Here is a 19,589-nt window from a genome sequence, read left to right as displayed (position 1 = left end):
ATACATGCGGTGGCACACCCCTGGAGAGCAAGCATGCCAGCGCACGTGGACACGGAAGGCTCAGCCACCCGTCCGTGTGGTCGATTGGAAGGCCTGTGCACGTGTGCAGGCCTTCCAATCGACCCCGCGGACACAGAAGGCCCACCCGTCCACGCGGTCAATTGTCTGGAACCACGCAGAGCAATTGCTTCAGTGTGGCGCCGCGCGGAGCGATTGTTTTGGTCTGGTGCTGCGCAGAGCGATTGCTTCGGCCTGGCGCTGTGTGGAGCAGCCTAGGTGGGCCGGGACTCCTGGCACACGCGGGGGCGCCTCGATGGTGCCCCCAATAATATTGCGCCACAGGCGAGCACCTAATTGGCCTTGCTGGTGGACCGCCTCTGGTCATTTGAAACCATTGTACATGCACACAAATCATTAAATGCAACTTTTTTGCCATACCTACTTGCCAACCAAGAAGCAGACACCTATGGAGAAAATAAACCTATTCAGAAAGCTTGCTAGCAGGCAGTTAGTGGGAGTGGAGTCTATGCCCCAGTGTACTGCTCTTTGTTGTTTTGGTAAGTGGACTTCTAGGAAACTCTGTTGCTGGTTAGATCTGTAGTGATAGATAGTTTGAGTGTGACTAGAGTTTCCTTTCAAGATCTTGCTTTCCTACAGTATGGCCACTTCCCTTTGATAATCGTTTTTTCAAGTTATGCTTTTTTCTCCAGCGTTGGTCTAATTAAGCCATTGTATTAAATTTGATTTAATTTCTTTTGAAAACCACTGTAGCTATTAGAGAAACAAAGGAGGCGCTGGAGAATGTAAGTGTTTCTGTGGAAGTCTTGCAGGAAGGAACTGAGAGGCTGCATGGCAACCTGACAGAAGTTAAAGGACACCTGATCAACACACTTAATGATTCTGCCTGCACAGCTGCTCAGGCTGCCTCAACTTGCAATATCATCAGGAATTCATTAAATCAGCTAGACATCAATGCCAACTTCAGCAAGGTAAACTTCATATTTGTCAGTTCTACACAGTGGTCTAAGTCTTTCTTAGTGATCATCTTGAAGGTAGAACATTTTATGATTAAGTGTTCTTCTATATTAAAACATTTATAGCAGGGGTAGACATCTTTTGACCCTCCAGATGTTGTTCAATTGCATTCCCATCAGATTCAGCTAGCATAGATTAATAAGAGAAATTAGAGTTCAGCAATATTTGAAAGTAGACGTATTCTTCATCCTGGGAAACATCAAACCACCATTTATAGTCCAACATAACAGTGATTTCTGGGCCAACATGATGATTTCTGATTCAGCTTGTTTAATGGTAGTTTTTTAAACCTCCCTACAGAAAATCTGATTTCCTTGCTCAGGAACCTTACATGTGATGGAATATTTGGATGCACATACTCTCCGTGGTATACTGTTTACACTCATATATAAGTCAACCTCACGTATATGTCAAGAGCAGATTTGGGGGGCATAATTTTTTTATCATGTCAGAAGTGACTTGAGAACATACTGCAGGTTGCTTCTGGTGTGAGAGAATTGGCCATCTACAGAGACGTTGCCCAGGGGATGCCCAGATGTGTTACCATCCTGCTGGGAGGCTTCTCTCATGTCTTTGCAAACTAGAGCTGATAGACCCCGTCTTGCGGATTTGGACTGGCAACTTTCAGGTCAAAAGTCCAGCCACCACAAGGGTTTAACCCATTGTACCACCGCAGCTCCTTGGAGCCATAATTATGAATAAATGGATTAATGGAGATTCATTCTGCAGAGAGGGAAAAATGTCTGAGCTGCCTCAGAGAACAAACTGCTCCTGTCCCCCGCTGCCATTTTTTCCTCCCAGGCATTCAAAACATGCAGAAATGGCACCATGGTGGAGAGAATGGAAGGGATTGTTGCTTCTTTTAGGTCCTCCTGAGAGGGACTGTACTGCTTCCTTCCACCATTCTTCTCCTTATTTTGTTGAGAAGACCATTTCTAGTAACTCAGAGATGATAGCAGATCAAGGTTTACAGCATTTCCTTTCTTTTATTGGTGAAATAAGAAGAGACTGTTATTTGATCTGTTTCCTAACCATGAGAGTAAATAAAAAGTTCTGAAAGCAGAATCAAGAAGACAAGGATTAAAATACATTTTCATTTTCTCACACATTTAAAATATATTGTGCCTTTACCATAAATCAGTTTGGAAAGTTGTTTGGTTCTGTTCATCTAGATCAGATTTCTACTGTGGCTGCCTTTGGCTCTGAAACTTCCTGTCAAGAGAGGCTAGAATGGCTCCTTTCATTTCTGTCAGGCACTGTTTGCAATTGTATATGGTTTAGTGTAGTCTAGTGAATTTGCATGCAGGCCTACATTAGGTCAAATTATATACTCTTCTAATTTATTAAACAGCCCTTTCCCACAAAATAATTATGAGAAGTGGGCAGAATCACAGAAGTGCTTGGACGAGCCCTCTTAGCCATATGTGAAATGATTACAGCAGCACCGAGACCTGCAAAAGAGCCTGGTGAATATCAGCACTGATTTCATTGCCGGCTGCAGGGTGAAGCTTCTGTGATTCTGTCCATTCCCCACAATGCAGGGTATGGCTAGGCAGAGGGTGACTGAAGTTGTTTAGTGAGTAGTAGAGAGGGATTTGGGCATTGCCAGGGGTGGAAGGGAATACCAACACCTGAAGAACATGCTTATACATACTCTGAAAGAACATGATCATATGTACTCACAAGCATCTCCCTAATAGGATGTCCCTAACATTTTTTATTCAAACAGGCCTCTGAAAACGAAAAGCTTTTAAGTGTGCACTATATTGTTTTAATTTTATTGCTATTAAATTACTTTCTAATGTTGTTACTGAATTCTAAATTAATTTTTAGTGTTGTTCTTAGTTTAATTCCATTTTATATTGATCTTTTGTTTTTCTGACTGTGTTGTATAAAACTGAGTTGTAATTTTAGGGAAAAGATGAATAAATAAAGATGATAATGATTCTAGAGCTAATCAGCATAGAGAACAGGGAAATCTCAGAGTACATTCTGAGTCTTCTCTGAGTCTGTCATATTGCAACTTGATCCCTATGTACCATATAAATCACAATAATAACCAGTAAGTTGACACATACATAGTTTTAATGGATTAGTATGTAGAATTGGGACACTTCCAGAAATAAGTGGCAGTAGATACTGTAGTTAGATGTAAAAGCAGGATACAGATAAAAGTTAGAACTTATATGTAAAGTAAAGGTAATTCAATTCCTTTCCCCACTTTGTTTTCTTTTAGTTGCCAGGAGTTAGCAGTCAGCTTGCCAAAGTTAATGAAGTCCTTAAAATAGACCTCTCCAGTCTGGTTCAAAAGGTATGTTAAAATAAATCTAAATTTCCATATTATAACAGAATGTGGCTTTGAAATAACATTACATGTTTTAATAGGCAAGTGCACAAGGATTTCATATACATAGGGATGTGCAATAAGATAGCAAAGCAGTTTCTCCCACCAGTGTTTTTCAGAAGTAAAATATGCCCCTCATATTGAAATGAAGGATATACCTCAGTTCTTTGATCTCTCCCACCTTTAGAGCCAAAAGAACCCTCAAGGCAGCTTACGCAAATTTATGAAACACCAATGACATCAGGATTCCTTTAGCATCTTCACGCCTACCCCTTGGATGCATAGCCCACCTCAATGGATTGTCACCTTGCTGTGGTGAGGGGGCTTGTGTGTTCCGATGAACCTATGGGCACAACCACTGGAGTCATGCACTCCTAGGAGTGGCCGCAGGGGAGGTTCCAGACCAAGCACAATCCGAAGACCCAAAGTCCTCAATGGCGGAGCAGACGGAGGATAACATGATACATGTTACAATGGCTGTGAAGGCGGAAGAAGGCTGCAACAGACTGAGAAGCCACTCTCGTTGTGTTAACCACACCACTGCTGGGACCTCATTCTGTGAAGACTGTGTGTTGACTGGCCGTGCACCAACCTCCGTACATTAAAAAAAATCATGCACAGGCGTCTTCCAAGAAAAAATAAAAACAAACCAAAAAAATCCCATGGTGATCAGCGAGTGGCGACGGGGGCAAGACTGAAATCTGGAAGCCCCTAGTCACAGACTGGCACATGGGCGGTGGATATGGACTCAGTCGTTCTACCTCAAGGACTGAGTCAGTTGAGTAGTCTGGCAGCTGTATCCATGACTGAGCAGCCCTTTTTAGGATCTGCTCTGCTCACCCCACATGGGGAAGGGGCTAGAAAAGGTGCCCTAAACATAGTCTGCCTCTCTTATCCTGACTGGACTGCCGCGTCCAGAGTGGTCACCACTCTGCGAACAAAAAAAAGAAATGAACTTTGGAACATGGAACGTACGGACACTGTTGGATAACACTGACAGCAAACGCCCCGAACGCAGGACTGCTATCATTGCAAGGGAGCTGGGACCGTTTAAGATCGACATAGCAGCCCTTCAGGAGACCCGGAGAGCAGGAGAGGGACACCTGAAGGAAGAAAAGGGAGGCTACACCTTCTTCTGGAAGGGACTGCCTGAAGAAGAGCGAAGAATACACGAATTTGGCTTTGCTATCAGAAATGACCTGGTGAAGCACCTGACTGAGGCACCCACTGGCATCAATGAACGACTCTCAACCCTCTGAATTAACCTTGCCAAAAACCAACAGGCAACCATCATATGTGCCTATGTACCAACTCTAGATGTGACGAATACATCAAGGAAAATTTTTATTGTCAGCTGGAGACCATCCTATCGGAGATACCTAAGAAGGACAAAATCATCCTCCTGGGGGACTTTAATGCAAGAGTTGGATGGGACTCCGACCTGTGGCCAGAGATCATAGGAAAAGACTGGGTCGGAAACAGCAACTTGAATGGCATCTTGCTTCTCACCAGATGCGGAGAGCACAACCTTGTCATCAACAACACTCTCTTCCGCCAGAAAAACAAGCTCAAGACATCATGGAAGCACTCCTGGTCAAAGCATTGGCACCTCTTGGACTATGTTATTACACATGCCAGAGACCGCCGCGATGTGCTTCTCACAAGAGCCATGAAAGGTGCCGATGACTGCTGGACAGACCACAGGTTAATCCAATCCACGATGGCTATTAAGATCGCCCCCAAACGCAGACTCCAAGGAAGAAAAACAAGGCGCAAAATGAACACCCAAGCCCTTCAGGAGCCCTCCAAATGAGCCCTTCTCCAAACAACACTCAAGGATCATCTACCCACAGAACACCCTGAAAATGTTGAGGAACATTGGAACAAACTGAAGACATCCATCATCACAGCCTGCGAAGAAACCATTGGATACCAAACTAAAAACATCAAGACTGATTTGACGATAACGACAAAGAGATCCAACAGCTAATTGATAAGCAAAGGAAAGCCTTCCAAACATGGCGGAGAGACACCAACTGTGCTGCCAAGAAAAAGATCTATACCAGTGCAAAAGCTGAGGTCAAAAGAAGGACCAAAGAACTCAAGAACATCTGGTGGACAAAGAAGGCTGAAGAAATCCAACACCTTGCAGATACCCATGACGCTCAGGGATTTTTCAAAGCCACAAAGATCATTTATGGACCAAGAAACCATGCTCCTACACCATCTCATCAGATGGAACCAAAATTCTGAAGGACAAAACATCAATTGCACTACCTTGGAAAGAGCACTACCAGAACCTGCTGAATCGCATCTCCAATGTAGCCGAAGAGACCCTCTCACAAATACCGCAACAACAAACCAGGGATGAGCTTGCAGCACTGCCTAGTTTGGAAGAAGTTAGCAATGCCATCAGCCAACAAAAAGACAACCAAGCCAGCGGACCTGATGGGATTCCTGCTGAAATCTTCAAAGCGGGTGGACCTGAACTGATATAACAACTCCACCAGCTCATTGAAAAGGTGTGGGTGACTGAGAAAATCCCAGCAGAATTCAAGGATGCCACCATCATCACCCTTTTCAAGAAAGGGGACAGAACACACTGCGGGAACTATTGCGGTATCTTCCTTCTAACCTCCACTGGGAAAATCCTCACAAGAATCCTTTCAAACCGCCTTCTCTCTGTTTCAGAAGACATCCTCCCAGAATCCCAGAATGGCTTCTGTCCCTCCAGAGGAACAGTGGACATGATCTTCACTTCTCGACAGCTCCAAGAAAAATGCAGGGAACAAAATCAACCTCTGTACATGGCATTCATTGACCTTGCAAAGGCATTCGACGCAGTGAATCGCAGCGCTGTCTGGACCATCCTCCAAAAAATTGGGTGCCCTGACAAATTTGTGAACATCCTGCAGCTCCTCCATGATGACATGATAGCAACAGTCTTGGACAGCAACGGCTCCCAAAGTGACCAATTTAAGGTGGAATCAGGTGTCAAGCAGGGATGTGTTATTGCCCCTACCTTATTTTCCATCTTCATCGCTATGATACTTCACCTTGTTGATGGGAAGCTTCCCACCAGAGTGGAAATCATCTATCGGAGAGATGGCAAGCTATTTAACCTCAGCAGACTGAAAGCCAAAACCAAGGTCACCACAACATCTGTTATAGAACTCCAATATGCCGATAACACCTCCTGAGCTCTGCGAGTGCAGCATTTTTCTGTATGAAGCAGAGAGTGTTTGATGACTGGGACATCCATAGAGATACCAAGGTGCTTGTTTATAAAGCCATTGTCCTCCCAACCCTGCTCTATGCCTGCAAAACATGGACGGTCTACAGACATCACACTCAACTCCTGGAGCGTTTCCATCAGCGTTGCCTCAGAAAAATCCTGCATATCTCTTGGGAAGACAGGCGGGCAAATGTCAGTGTGCTTAAGGAAGCAAAGACCACCAGCATTGAAGCAATGCTCCTACACCATCAACTTCGCTGGACTGGCCACGTTGTCCGAATGCCCGATCACTGTCTCCCAAAGCAGCTCCTCTACTCCGAACTCAAGAAAGGGAAACGGAATGTTGGTGGGCAGGAAAAGAGATTTAAAGATGGGCTTAAAGCCAACTTTAAAAACTGTGGCATAGACACTGAGAACTGGGAAGCCCTGGCCCTTGAGCGCTCTAATTGGAGGTCAGCTGTGACCAGCAGTGCTGCAGAGTTCGAAGAGGCACAAATGGAGGGCTTAAGGGAGAAACATGCCAAGAGGAAGGTCCGTCAAGCCAACCCTGACTGAGACCGCCTTCCACCTGGAAACCGATGTCCTCACTGCGGGAGAACATGCAGATCAAGAAAAGGTTTCTTCAGCCATCTACGGATCTATCCCCAAGATAGCGAAGATGGAGAACCATCATCCTCGAACTACGGGGGATCGCCTAAGTAAGTAAGTAAGTAAGTAAGTAAGTACTAAGGATGCATAGCATTAGTCGGATGTCTTCCTGAAAACCTAGTTCTTACTGTCTAATTCTCATAGTCGCTATTGCCTTATGTCCCATTTCACCTCTTTGACCATTAGCTACTTGGCAGTCTATTGTCTGCCTGACTCCTATATGGAGAAGACTGGAGGTCTGGAGTGGAGAAGTGAGAGGCACATTCCCTTAAGGCTTACAGCAGGAGCCTTTAGTCATTGAGTATATGTGGATTTCTAATTGTTATTGAACTGCAACTGCTAGTGATATAAATATTTAGCATAGCCCTTTTAAAGGTAGAAATAAGCATACTGATCTTTTGTCACCAAGACAATGCTGAACGTGTACATTTTTAATTCTAGGGTTATGCAGCATTTAACAATACTCCAGATTTAGTACTTGATCAAACAAAGAACATTTTGGCAGGTAAGACTTAATAATTTGACTGCAGACATTTGTAAACTGTTGTTTGAATTTTTCATCATAAAGTTCTTTTATCTTTTTGTAAAGTTAAAACACTATTTAAGTATCTAGAATTATGCCAAATAAATGTATCATCTGATGTAGAGTAACACTTTAATGTCAACTACATAATGTTGAGCTGTAGTAGTGTATATTAATTGTCAGATTGAGAGGCATAAAGAAAAAGGTTTCATGCCAGGGGAAGAGAGGAAAAGAGACAAAGAGGCAAGTCAAAGGATGAACATTGGTAGAAACTACGATGCAGCCACATTTTCTTGGTAGCTGGCCCTGGCATAGAGGACCAACTAAATGGAAGCCAGAAACATTCCAGCAGGAAATGCATGAAACTCCTAAAATGAAAGCTTCAGTGGTAGCATGCTGAGGTCTGAACTCACATGTGAAGCAGGGAAGCTCATGTGAAGCTCATGTGACAAGCAGGGAAAGGAGAATAGATGCAACATGGATTCAATGGCTACAAGAGGTAGAAAGTGGGAGAAACCTAGAAGAAATAATCTTCAACACTTCTTTCTGGAACAGAGATGTCATAAAGAAAACTTTGGAGATACATGTATGTTGTAGGGCTAGAAGAAACACTTCTTAGGGAAAGTAAATGGGCTTCAAGCTACAGATGACCAACTTTTTTATTTTCAGCGGCCTTGCTGGGCTAGGCAGGGCTCCAGAAATATATGATGTTTTTATGTCTTCTGTATGCCCTCAGCAGTAATCAAACTGTGTAATAAATCTGACATTTTCTAGCAGAGAACAGGAAATTTGAAGCAGGGAAAGAAGTACATAAGGAATATCTCTTAATATTTGCTGCTTGAAATCATTCATTTCTTTCTTTGGTTAACCAGAACCTGGATAAATGTTTGTAGTGCTACCAGGGAACAGATAACACTAGGTAATATGATTTTGTTCCTGGGTTGTAAATGTCATTTCCTAATTGATTCAATGATAAAAACACAGAAAAGGTTTATTAAACTGTAAAAACTTTGTTTTTGTGGGACATCCTGCAGCATATTTTGCTATACTTTTTCAATTAATGGGAACCCCGGTGACGAAGTGTGTTAAAGCACTGAGCTGCTGAACTTGCAGACTGAAAGGTCGCAGGTTCAAATCCAGGGAGCAGAGTGAGCGCGCGCTGTTGCTCCAGCTTCTACCAACCTAGCAGTTCGAAAACATGCCAGTGTGAGTAGATCAATAGGTACCACTTCAGCAGGAAGGTAACGGCGCTCCATGCAGTCATGCCGACCACATGACCTTGGAAGTGTCTATGGACAACGCCGGCTCTTCGGCGTAGAAATTGAGATGAGCACCAACCCCCAGAGTCAGACATGACTAGACTTAACGTCAGGGGAAACCTTTACCTTTTACGTTTTCAATTAATATCTCATAGAATCTCAGCCAACTCAACATAGTCTGTGGCAGCCAAAAAACAAAGTTTCTGGAGTACAATAACTACTTTTAAAGCAGGTATCACACAATTAAACAGGAAATAACACTTTCAAACCAGAATCAGAAAAAAATCAAATTTTGTTACATAGCCTTGGGTTCCAGATCTTGCTTGCCATCAACTGTGCAACACAAAATATGTGCAGGATGAAACCCTTGAGACGGTCAGAAGTCACTTTCACACCCGTTTTTCCAAAATGAGCATGTGTTTGGTGTGTTTGGGCTGAGAATATGTTTATTAACCTTTCTTTAATCTTTGTTCTTGCATTATGGACCTGTTCTGCCAATATAAGCAGCTGTACCTTGTAAGTTTTCAAAACAAATACACAGTATGTTTATAAACATATGGCATACTGTGTGACTCATCAAAACTGTAATGTTAAAGTTTTGTTAAAATGTCTTTTAACATTTGAACTTGGGAGAAGTTAAGTGCAAAATCATTTGTTCTTGACAATAACTATTAATATGCATTAAACTGTTGCAGTTTCCTTTTAAGTGGGTAAAAATTAAGGGTAGGATACACCTGCACTTAAACTCACTGCTTTGTTTTCCTGGAGGGAATTAAGCATCTTTGATCCCACGTAATTCTGCATGAAGACAGACATAAGATATAGAAAGTTTTGGTTCCAGTTTAGAAGTCCTCTGTTCAAATTGTGGTCAGGTATCTCAGATATGTCAAAATTCATAGAAAGAAGTCCTGTAGATAGTGCGAATGCAACTTAGTATTTAAAACAGTTTCTCAGCTCTTTAATTCAAGATGTTGAGTAAACACTAAATAAAGGTCTGTCTGGCTTTTTAAAAGCAGCAAGACATTCTGCCTGATCTCTGACGTCTAAATCAGGGTTTGATTCATTGGTATCTGTGCTTTGCACCATTGTACATTGAGAAGCGAAACTTTTCTGCTCTTAAGGACTTGCTACATCTCTATTAAAATATTTCTGTATTGACCATCATCTTGAATTACACTCAAGAGAGAAATCCCAAGTATCTAAATGTGTAGGTTAACTTGATAAAAAAAGATATAAACATTTTATGAGGGGAAGCAATACATTTTCTTGTAGAGATTGTACATTATTCAGCAAATGTCCAGAAACATAAAACCAGATCTATTCTGATATGTCCTAAAACACTTGAGAATTTTAAAAATTGAAATTACATTTAATGCATATTGAAATTCATAATTTATCATTCTTTTCATCCCAAGAAATTTAACAAGCGGTTGTTATAGGGTTGTTGTTGGGGTTTTTTTGCATAGTTTATTTTCCCACAAAGTAGCATTAGTTCTTTAAAATATTTGTTACAGCTGTGTAAGTCCTCTTTAGCTCAGCAGTTTCAGTAGGATTTGTGCACTGGCCATACTTGGAACACTGATCAAAACTGCAAGAATGTTTGAATATCTGAAATTTTGCTATTGTTATTCATAGACAGTTGGTCTGAGAAAGCTGACACTTAAATTTCTAATTTTGATAATGTTTGCATGCACCACCAAGAATGTAACCAGATAGAAGCCTTGCTATCAAAAGTAAGCAATGAACTATTTGACAGAAAATGATGTCATAAAGCTATAGCTGACCATAGAAACTGAGGATTTTGGAGAAAACATCACACATTTAGCTTGGTCCTTTTAGAAGTGAGAAATCTGGGCTGTATGGTTGCAGCTGAACATTCAAACATCTGAATGATCTCACAAAAGTATTTGAATTTTATATGAAAGAAAAATTATAATGTATGTTCTCACATACAGCTTGAAGTTGAATATCTCAGATATAGGTGTACACCTTTGATAAGAACTAGACCATAGTTTCATTATAATGAGCACAGAAATATGGAAGACCTTGACTTTCATCAACATGCATAAACTTACATACATTAAAACACAATCTCATGTTGATATATTTGTGGCTTGCTTGTATCAACTCCATGCTTCTTTTCACGCCTTATTTTGCTATATAAAGCTGCATCAATCACATATTTTTGTTAGCATGCAGTAAATTGTTTTTTCTTGCATGGCAGAACAGCCATCGTAAATACATTTATTTCTTTCAGATATAAAAAATATTCTGGAAGCTGTTGGTTCAAATATCACAGCATTTACTAAAATGCTTCCCGTCCAGAAGGTACTGGCAGACTTCACAATATATCTTACCCAGGGTGAGGCGTACGTTCAGGATCATTTTCCATTAGTGGAGCAATATGATTTCTACAGGTATGTGTCTGTCGTTTGGATTATGATATGTAAAAGCTATACTTCAAAGTGGTGTGCTCCACTAAAAGCTAATTCCTGTAACTTCCAGTTTCATAATATCACATTACAGTGGGATCTGCATCTCCACCAGAGACATTAATATGTCTCTTAAGTCCCATGCAGATACATGATGTATTGCAGAAAAATGCAGTTGTGTTAAGTAGCTATAAAACTTTGGATCTGTTTTGTCATTCAGGTGGTATCAAAGTGGCACAAAATTGCATTTAAATGTTAAGTATACATGCTAACATGACACAGAAGTGAAGGTTTAGGTATGGCAAGTGAAGTCTAGTTATATGGTTTGGAAGGAAATAGATGTAATAAAACATGGCTTCTATGCATTATATTACTGATCAAGAAATCTGAAATTAACAATGGAAAATGGAAGTGATAATGTATATGCCTTTTCTGGGACTTAATTGCTTTCAGATTTGTAAGGGGTTTTTTTTGTCTGATCTCAATGTTGCACCATTCATAACTTTAATTCCTTTTTAACATTGATTTTTCTTAGATGGCTGGGTTGCTTAATTCTCTGCTGTATGGTGATATTGATCCTTGTATTTTACTATCTGGGACTGCTATGTGGTACCTGTGGTTATGACAAAAATGCTACTCCAACGACAAGAGGCTGCATCTCGAACACTGGGGGAAATTTCTTAATGGCGTGAGTTCTTGTTGCTTGAGAATTTCATCAAATTAAGAGGATTACGTTGTGAGACCCAATGTAAAGAGCAACAGCGACAATAACGAAAGCTCTTCTTGGGACTAATCCAAGATTTACAATGTTAACCTTGTGAAGACCACAGAACTCTTTTAGCAGAACATTAAATGAAATTTTATGTGTAAGATTTCTGCTGATCCAAAAAAGCAGCGACTACATGAGAACATGATCAACATATGTATGCTTTTCAGATCTCAAATTGGCTAGAAAGTGCAGTTTGGTGATTTGCTAACTAAGGGGGGCTATTTGGGAGGTGTAACGTGTTTGTTTTGCTGAGCACTTTCCTTCCTTTGTCCAGCTGTAGCATAAATTGGCATAAGTGTAGGTAAGAGGAGGAGCTAGTTCTACCGGGCACCCGTCAGGAGGGGCAAAACTCGGCCGGCTGAGTCTTTTCCTGTCAGGCACAGTGTTCGGCCTACACCGGCTGTTTCTCGTACCACCCGGCGGGCGCCCAGCAGAACTAGCTTCTCCTCTTACCTACACAGCTGCAAATTTATGCTACAGCTGGGCAAAGGAAAGAAAGTGCTCATCAAAACAAACACGGTACCCCTCCCAAACAGCCCACTTGCTCACCTTCTGTGGACAATGTTCAATGTTCAATGACAACTTCGGGAGGTTGGGACAGCATTTCAAACTGCTGTTTCTCTAGGCAGACTACATTGGATAATACAGAACGTCGGATGAGCGGAGGTTGGATAAGCAAGACTCTACTGTATTTTTTTAATTATGTTACATACATTATGAGTTCAGCCTAGTGGTACATACATTACGAGTTCTAAATATTCTAAATATTCTAAATATTACTTATGTTTGTGGAACCTTATCTGGTTTGTTCTTAAAAGTGCATATTAGTAAGTAAGTATTTGTTCCTTTGATGCAGTTATCTCATAAATAGCTCAGATATTTTATTTTATTTTTCTAGTGGAGTTGGATTCAGCTTCCTCTTCTCTTGGGCTCTGATGCTAATTGTAATGATCACTTTTATTACGGGTGGAAATGTGGAGAAGCTTATCTGTGAACCATTTGAAGACAAGACTTTATTCAAAGTAAGGTTGTCCATATCACTTGCATTAAATTATCAATAATAAAATATTGTAGATTTCTAGGCATAAAAATATTGTTTCTTCTTTATAGTGTGAATCAAACTTTTTCATATCCTTTTGTTAACAAGTTGAAGAATTAAATTTTCAATGTAGGCTTTCCAGTACTTGAAAGTACTTGAACAATATTTTCGTATTCTACAACAACTGAATGAAGAGAGGAGGAGGAGGAGGGGGGGGGGGAGGAGGAGGAGGAGGAGGAGGAGGAGGAGGAGGAGGAGGAGGAGGAGGAGGATTACATGAAAACAAAAAGGAAAGAGATGCTAGATATAGAGTGAACAAGAGAAAGTTGTTGACAAAGTGATTCATTTATGCTTTGTACGTTTTGGAACACATTACAAAAGCACATACAACAGTGGTTTGAACCTTGGACTACAACTCTGGAGGACCAGGACTCGAATCTATGCTTGACCATGGAAATCCACTGGATGACTGTGGGTGACCCACATTCCCACAGCCTTAGAAGAATTCGAAACAACCAAATCCCTAAACAAACCTTGCCAGGACCTGATACCAGACTACTTCCTATATTCCCAATTTTCCCCCATTAGTTTCAGTGTATAGGCAGTCCCCGAGTTACAAACATCTGACTTATGAACGTCTTATAGTTAAGAAAAGTGGTGAGACAACAGGAAGTGAGAGAAATCTACCCCTAGGAAGGGAAATTCACTCTTGAAAGAGTTATTATGGAGCTTTCTCACCAATCCTTGTTTCCACAACAAGCAAATTTTTCCATAATCCAATTATCACAAGGACAGAAAGTGAGGTGAAATCTTCTGAACAAGAACACAGACAGCAAAACAAATACCACAGGAGTGTCAACCCTTTTATCCAAAGCTTGTGTGTGTGTGTGTGGTTGCAGTTCCAGGATCCCTTTATGGATAGAAAAATGCATGGATGTTCAAGTCCATTTATATACAATGGCATAGGAAATATGTAAAATGGCAAAATTAAGGTTTGCTTCTTTAGGGTTTTAGCTATGGAATTGTGGATATGGAGGGTAGAATTGACAACTTCAGGGCAGTGCCAGCTTGCTTCTTCTGGTGCTACAAAAATGATATATTTGTCAGGTTTAAAACTACATTCCAGAAGGATTGTGCTATGGAACATATCCAAAATATATTTAAAAGATCAGCATTCTTCCCCCACCGTCCTTCCTTCCAACATAGATCATATGTCTTCATTTTTGGAGACCCAACCACTTTCATTTTTCCTGGTTATAACTAACACCACTGCAATACCACTTGAAACTGATTTCTTTTTAATTTTTCTTAAAACTTCAGGACAGATGAGCACTCAGCAAAAATTGATATATCTTTTTTGGCAATTAAGAATGTGAAGTATTTTCTTTTCTCAAAACTTGATATGCCCTTAATCAACAATCAGATAGCATTGGCTTAAATATTATTGTTAATCCCAGCAAGAGCTTGGAAAGAATTTGTAAATTTAATTAATTATGGTTATTATTAACACTCTCCCCCAAAAGAGACTTAATTTGTGGGATTAGATTCTTGTGTGCCCACACAGTTAATGTTGTTGTAGCAGCAGGAGGATAAAGGTTTGAAGTAAATTAGACAGATTAATCACCATTGTCAAAATGTGGAGAATGCAGACAACTTTAAACAGCCTCTTTCTCCAATTCCTAGCTTCTGAAACAGAAACTATTCTTAGATCAAAGGTGTTCTGGGAAGGCTGGCTTGGAATATTATCTGTGCCTTGGAATAAATGGTTTTCCAAGCCAGTCTCCTGAGAACATCCCTAGTTTCTCTTGGGAGTCAAGCATTAGAGAAATAACATGCTCTGAGGTAGCAGATTTTCTTGCAGCAATGATGATGATAGATATCTCTTATTTAGTTAGTTTTTTTATGCATGACATGGATCACAATTCAGCCACTCATGTCATGAAGCTTTATGAGGATAGGTAAAGGTAAAGATTTTCCCCTGATATTAAGTCCAGTCATGGTGCTGGCACAATATCAATAAGGCACAGATATCTATATCAAAATGCTACAAGAACGGTATCAATAGGAATGAGCAATTAAAAAAACACACATTTCAGTGGTCACTCTTGTTTTAAAGTGATTCTAGAGTATCAATGTTCTCATATAAACTTAAATATATATGTTTTCATACAAATTTAAATGTCTTTACAGTCCCAATTGGGTACTACCTTATTATGTAACAAATTAAACATAACATACATCTATCTCAAATAAGGTAAAACATTGATACTCTAGAATCACTTTAAAATGAGAGTGAGAACTGAAAATTGTTTTTTGAATTGTTTAGTTCTATTGATACCATTCTTGTAGCATTAAATCCAGTCGTGTCCGACTCTGGGGGTTGGTGCTCATCTCCATTTCTAAGCCCAAGAGCCGCCGTTGTCCATAGACACCTCCAAGGTCATGTGGCTGGCATGACTACATGGAGCACTATTACCTTCCCGCCAGAGGATCTACTCACATTTGCATGTTTTTGAACTGCTAGGTTGGCAGAAGCTGAAGCGGATAGTGGGAGCTTATTTCACTCTCCAGATTTGAACCTCCGACCTTTCAGTCAGCAAGTTCAGCAGCTCAGCGGTTTTACCCACTGCGCCATCAGGGATAGTGCCTCAGTATAATTCCAACTTTGCTTAATCACATTCAGAGCTTGGAAACAACTGTTTTTTAATTGATTATGCTCTACTTTGCTCTATGCCATCATTGAAGCTTAACTTAGCCCTTTTCCAGCCGGTCCTCAGATGCATCACACTGGAAATCCAATATGTGGGATTTGTAGCCCAGTGCATTTGAAGAGTGCAGCATTCAAAAAGGAAAATTAAATGCTACACAAAAACTACTTTTGAAGTAAGCACTTTTAAATAGTTTGACTAGGGGAAGCCAGCTGCAACCATAGAATAATAGATTTGGAAGGGATGTCCTGGGAAACAGATCTCAGCCCCCTGCTCAGTGCTAAAGCATTCCCAGCAGGTAATCTCCAGCCTCTTTTTGAAGACATCCAGAGAAGAAGGCCATGCCACCACTCTGGGCCATTGGTTCAATTGCAGAACTGTTCTTATTGTCAAGATGTTCATTCTGATGTTCAATAAAAATCTGCTTTCCTATGACTTCAAACCATTAAACCTCATTCTATCATCTACTCTCTCCTCTTTGTGAAAGCCCTTGAAGTATTTAAAGATTACAGTCATGTCACCCCTAAGACTTTCTTCACCAAGTTGACCATGCCAAGCACCTTCATCCATTTCTCAAATGTTTTGTTCTCCATACCACTCAAAAAGATTTCCCTGTAACTTCCATTGTTTCTTCAAACCAAAAATTTAAACTCTGGTTCAGAGTAACAGTTATTTGTAACTCATTCTGTTACTTGGAAATAACAACAATGTGTTGATCTCATGATTTGTAATAGTTCATATTACATGCTCATTGTCTAGTGAATCCTGCAAAAACTGAGATACTTGGCCAGCCACCAAAGTTAATCCAGTCACTGCCTGATTTTGATGGGGAAGTTCTGGTTCCGTCTACTACTGTTGAAAGCCTTGGGGTTGTGTTGGACACATCGCTGACAATGGAGGCCCAGATCACTGCCATAAGTAAGCAGGCCTTTTTTCATCTTCGTCAGGCAAGGAAATTGGCATCCTACCTTTCGACAGAAGCATTGGCAACGGTAATCCATGCAACAGTCACCACTAGGTTGGATTATTGTAACGCCTTATACGCCGGCCTTCCGAATACAAAAACCCAGAAGATCCGAATGGTCCAAAATGCGGCGGCCAGGCTGCTAGCGGGATCATCTATAAGATCCCATATTACACCGATTCTGAAACAACTGCACTGGCTACCAATAGAACATCAGATCTCTTGCAAGTTACTGATCCTGACATTTAGAGCTCGAAATGGCCAAGGACCATTATATCTTAGGGACCGCCTCATTCCTTTTTTCCATCAGTGGTCACCTCGATCCTCCCAGGAAAATCTCCTATACGTACCGGGCCCTAGGGAGGTATTGTCAAGACCCAGGCTGCAGAGCACCAATAACCATACACAGAGGCCAGAATCTATCTAATATCTTTATTGAAGGAATATATAAAGTTAATAAAAACAAGTGTAGAAAATAGTCCAGAATTAGACCTTTCAGGAAAGGTCAGAATTAGTCCAAAAAAGCAATGTCCAATAAGAAATATTAAGGTCCAAAGTTGTAATCCAATAACCGAAACACTCACTTTGCCAAGCAAAGTGAGGGGAGATGACAAGGTCCTTTAGTCCATGAAACTTGAGCGAGGCTAGGAAATAACTTGATACTTGAAACAAGGCTTGAACGTGGAACAAGGTAACTAAGAACAAGAACAAGGTCCGTGGAATAACTTGATAAAATCCGTGGAACAAGGCAAGGATTGATCCTGGGAAACAAGGCAAAGTCCGTAGATAAACAAAGGCTGGGAAGCAAGGCGAAGGCTGGATAGCAAGGCAAGGCTTGAGCAGGAGCGAGGCTTGAATCGGAGCGCGCTGTCCAGACACAACTCGCTCCGTAGGCTGACGAATTGACTCCGCGAAGTTACTACGCGGGTAAAACACCTAAATAGAGTCTAACTTTCCCGCCGAAGCAGTTCTCTGGGAATCAGAACCGAAAGCTAAACTCTGAGACCAGATGTGAGACTCCCCAAAGATTCTCACGAGAAGCAGTCTTAATTGGCCACATTCTTAGCTGCAATCCTCGCACTCCTGCGCGAAGCTGATTCCAAACTTCTCTGTTGTTTACAAAACTCCCGGCGCAAGAACACGGGAGAAGTAGTCTCTGGGCTTGTTTGACATACTTCTGGGAGACAACTTTCTTGCAGGTGCAAGGTTCCCAGATCTGCCTGGGAAAGATCTGGCTGAGAAGAATCCAGTTCAGACTGGGAAGGTAAAAAACCCAAGTTTTCATCTTCATCAGGAATTACAATGTCCTGAGCAGGACTACAAGGCCCATGGGTCATCACACTATCCCCCCCCTCAAGGCCCCTCCCAAACTGGGGCCCTCTCCCCGAGGCGCGAGGTCGCGGTTTGGTGGGATAGGTCTGATGAAAGCGACGGGTTAGATCAGGAGCATGGACTGTGGAGGCGTCTTCCCAAGAGCGTTCCTCAGGGCCAAAACCCACCCAGTCAATGAGATATTGTAGGCGGCGGCGGTGAAAGCGAGAATCCAAAATGTCCTCAACCTCGAACTCCTCCTCCCCATTCATCAAAACAGGAGGGGGGGCCGGTTGGTCTGTATCAGGTCGCACACCATCCGCCGGAAGGAGCAGGGAACGGTGAAACACTGGGTGAATGCGCATTGAACGCGGAAGTTGGAGTTTGAAAGTCACGGGGTTTAATTGCGCCACCACTGGATAGGGGCCAATGAAACGGGCATCTAACTTCCGGCAAGGGCGGTGGGAGGGCAGGAAGCGAGTGGACAGAAAAACCCGATCTCCTACCTTGATTTCGGGGCCCGGCTGGCGATGTTTGTCAGCGTGGCGTTTATAGTCCTCCTTGGCTTGGTCCAGTTGCTGGAGCAAAAGTTGTTGCACCGCTGTGAGTTCCTGCAGCCAATCCTCTGCTGCGGGAACTTCTGAAGTTTCAATGACAGGGGGGAAGAAACGTGGATGGAAGCCGTAGTTTGCAAAGAACGGCGTTTCTTTTGTAGAAGCTTGAACTCCATTGTTGTAGGCAAACTCAGACAGTGGTAACAGAGAAGCCCAATTGTCCTGTTGGTAGTTTACATAACAGCGAAGATACTGCTCCAAAGTGGCATTGGTGCGCTCCGTTTGCCCATCTGTTTGGGGATGATGAGCTGAAGATAAGCGAGAGTCTATGCCCAATAGTTTTTGTAGTGCCTTCCAAAAACGAGAGGTGAATTGAGATCCACGGTCTGTGACTAAACTCTTGGGCAATCCATGTAGTCTGAAAACATGTTGAAGAAATAGATCCGCAGTTTCTTTGGCCGTGGGGAGGCCTTCACAGGGAATGAAATGGGCTAACTTGGTGAAAAGGTCCACCACCACCAAGATCGTGGTGAATCCACAGGAAGGTGGTAGGTCAGTGATGAAATCCGCGGAAATTATTTCCCATGGGCGAGATGGGGTAGGAAGGGGGTGTAAAAGCCCTGAGGGCTTCTCCCTTCGTATCTTGGAGCGCTGGCATACTGGGCAGGTGTTGACATATTTTTCCACATCCTTGCGGATCTTGGGCCACCAAAAATCCCTTAGGATCAAATGTATAGTTTTAAATAGTCCGAAGTGTCCTGCTGGTTT

The 19,589-nt window shown here is 41.8% G+C and overlaps 1 protein-coding gene across 6 annotated transcripts in view; it reads left to right on the top strand.

The window, feature by feature from the left end:
- The window catches only part of prom1 (prominin 1), a 133,749-nt gene that overhangs the window by 82,059 nt on the left and 32,101 nt on the right, over positions 1-19,589 (top strand). For all 6 annotated transcript variants that reach the window (XM_062982185.1, XM_062982184.1, XM_016993315.2 and 3 more), the window contains 6 exons: positions 772-989; positions 3,272-3,346; positions 7,704-7,767; positions 11,302-11,461; positions 12,012-12,164; positions 13,144-13,267. In XM_062982185.1, coding sequence (XP_062838255.1) covers positions 772-989; positions 3,272-3,346; positions 7,704-7,767; positions 11,302-11,461; positions 12,012-12,164; positions 13,144-13,267 — 794 coding nt within the window. The remainder of the gene's footprint in view (positions 1-771; positions 990-3,271; positions 3,347-7,703; positions 7,768-11,301; positions 11,462-12,011; positions 12,165-13,143; positions 13,268-19,589) is intronic.

The sequence above is a fragment of the Anolis carolinensis genome, chromosome 5 (genome assembly GCF_035594765.1).
Source record: "Anolis carolinensis isolate JA03-04 chromosome 5, rAnoCar3.1.pri, whole genome shotgun sequence".
Lineage (NCBI taxonomy): Eukaryota > Metazoa > Chordata > Lepidosauria > Squamata > Dactyloidae > Anolis > Anolis carolinensis.
The sequence above is the reverse complement of the archived record's forward strand: the minus strand, read 5'-3'. Positions and strand labels throughout refer to the sequence as shown.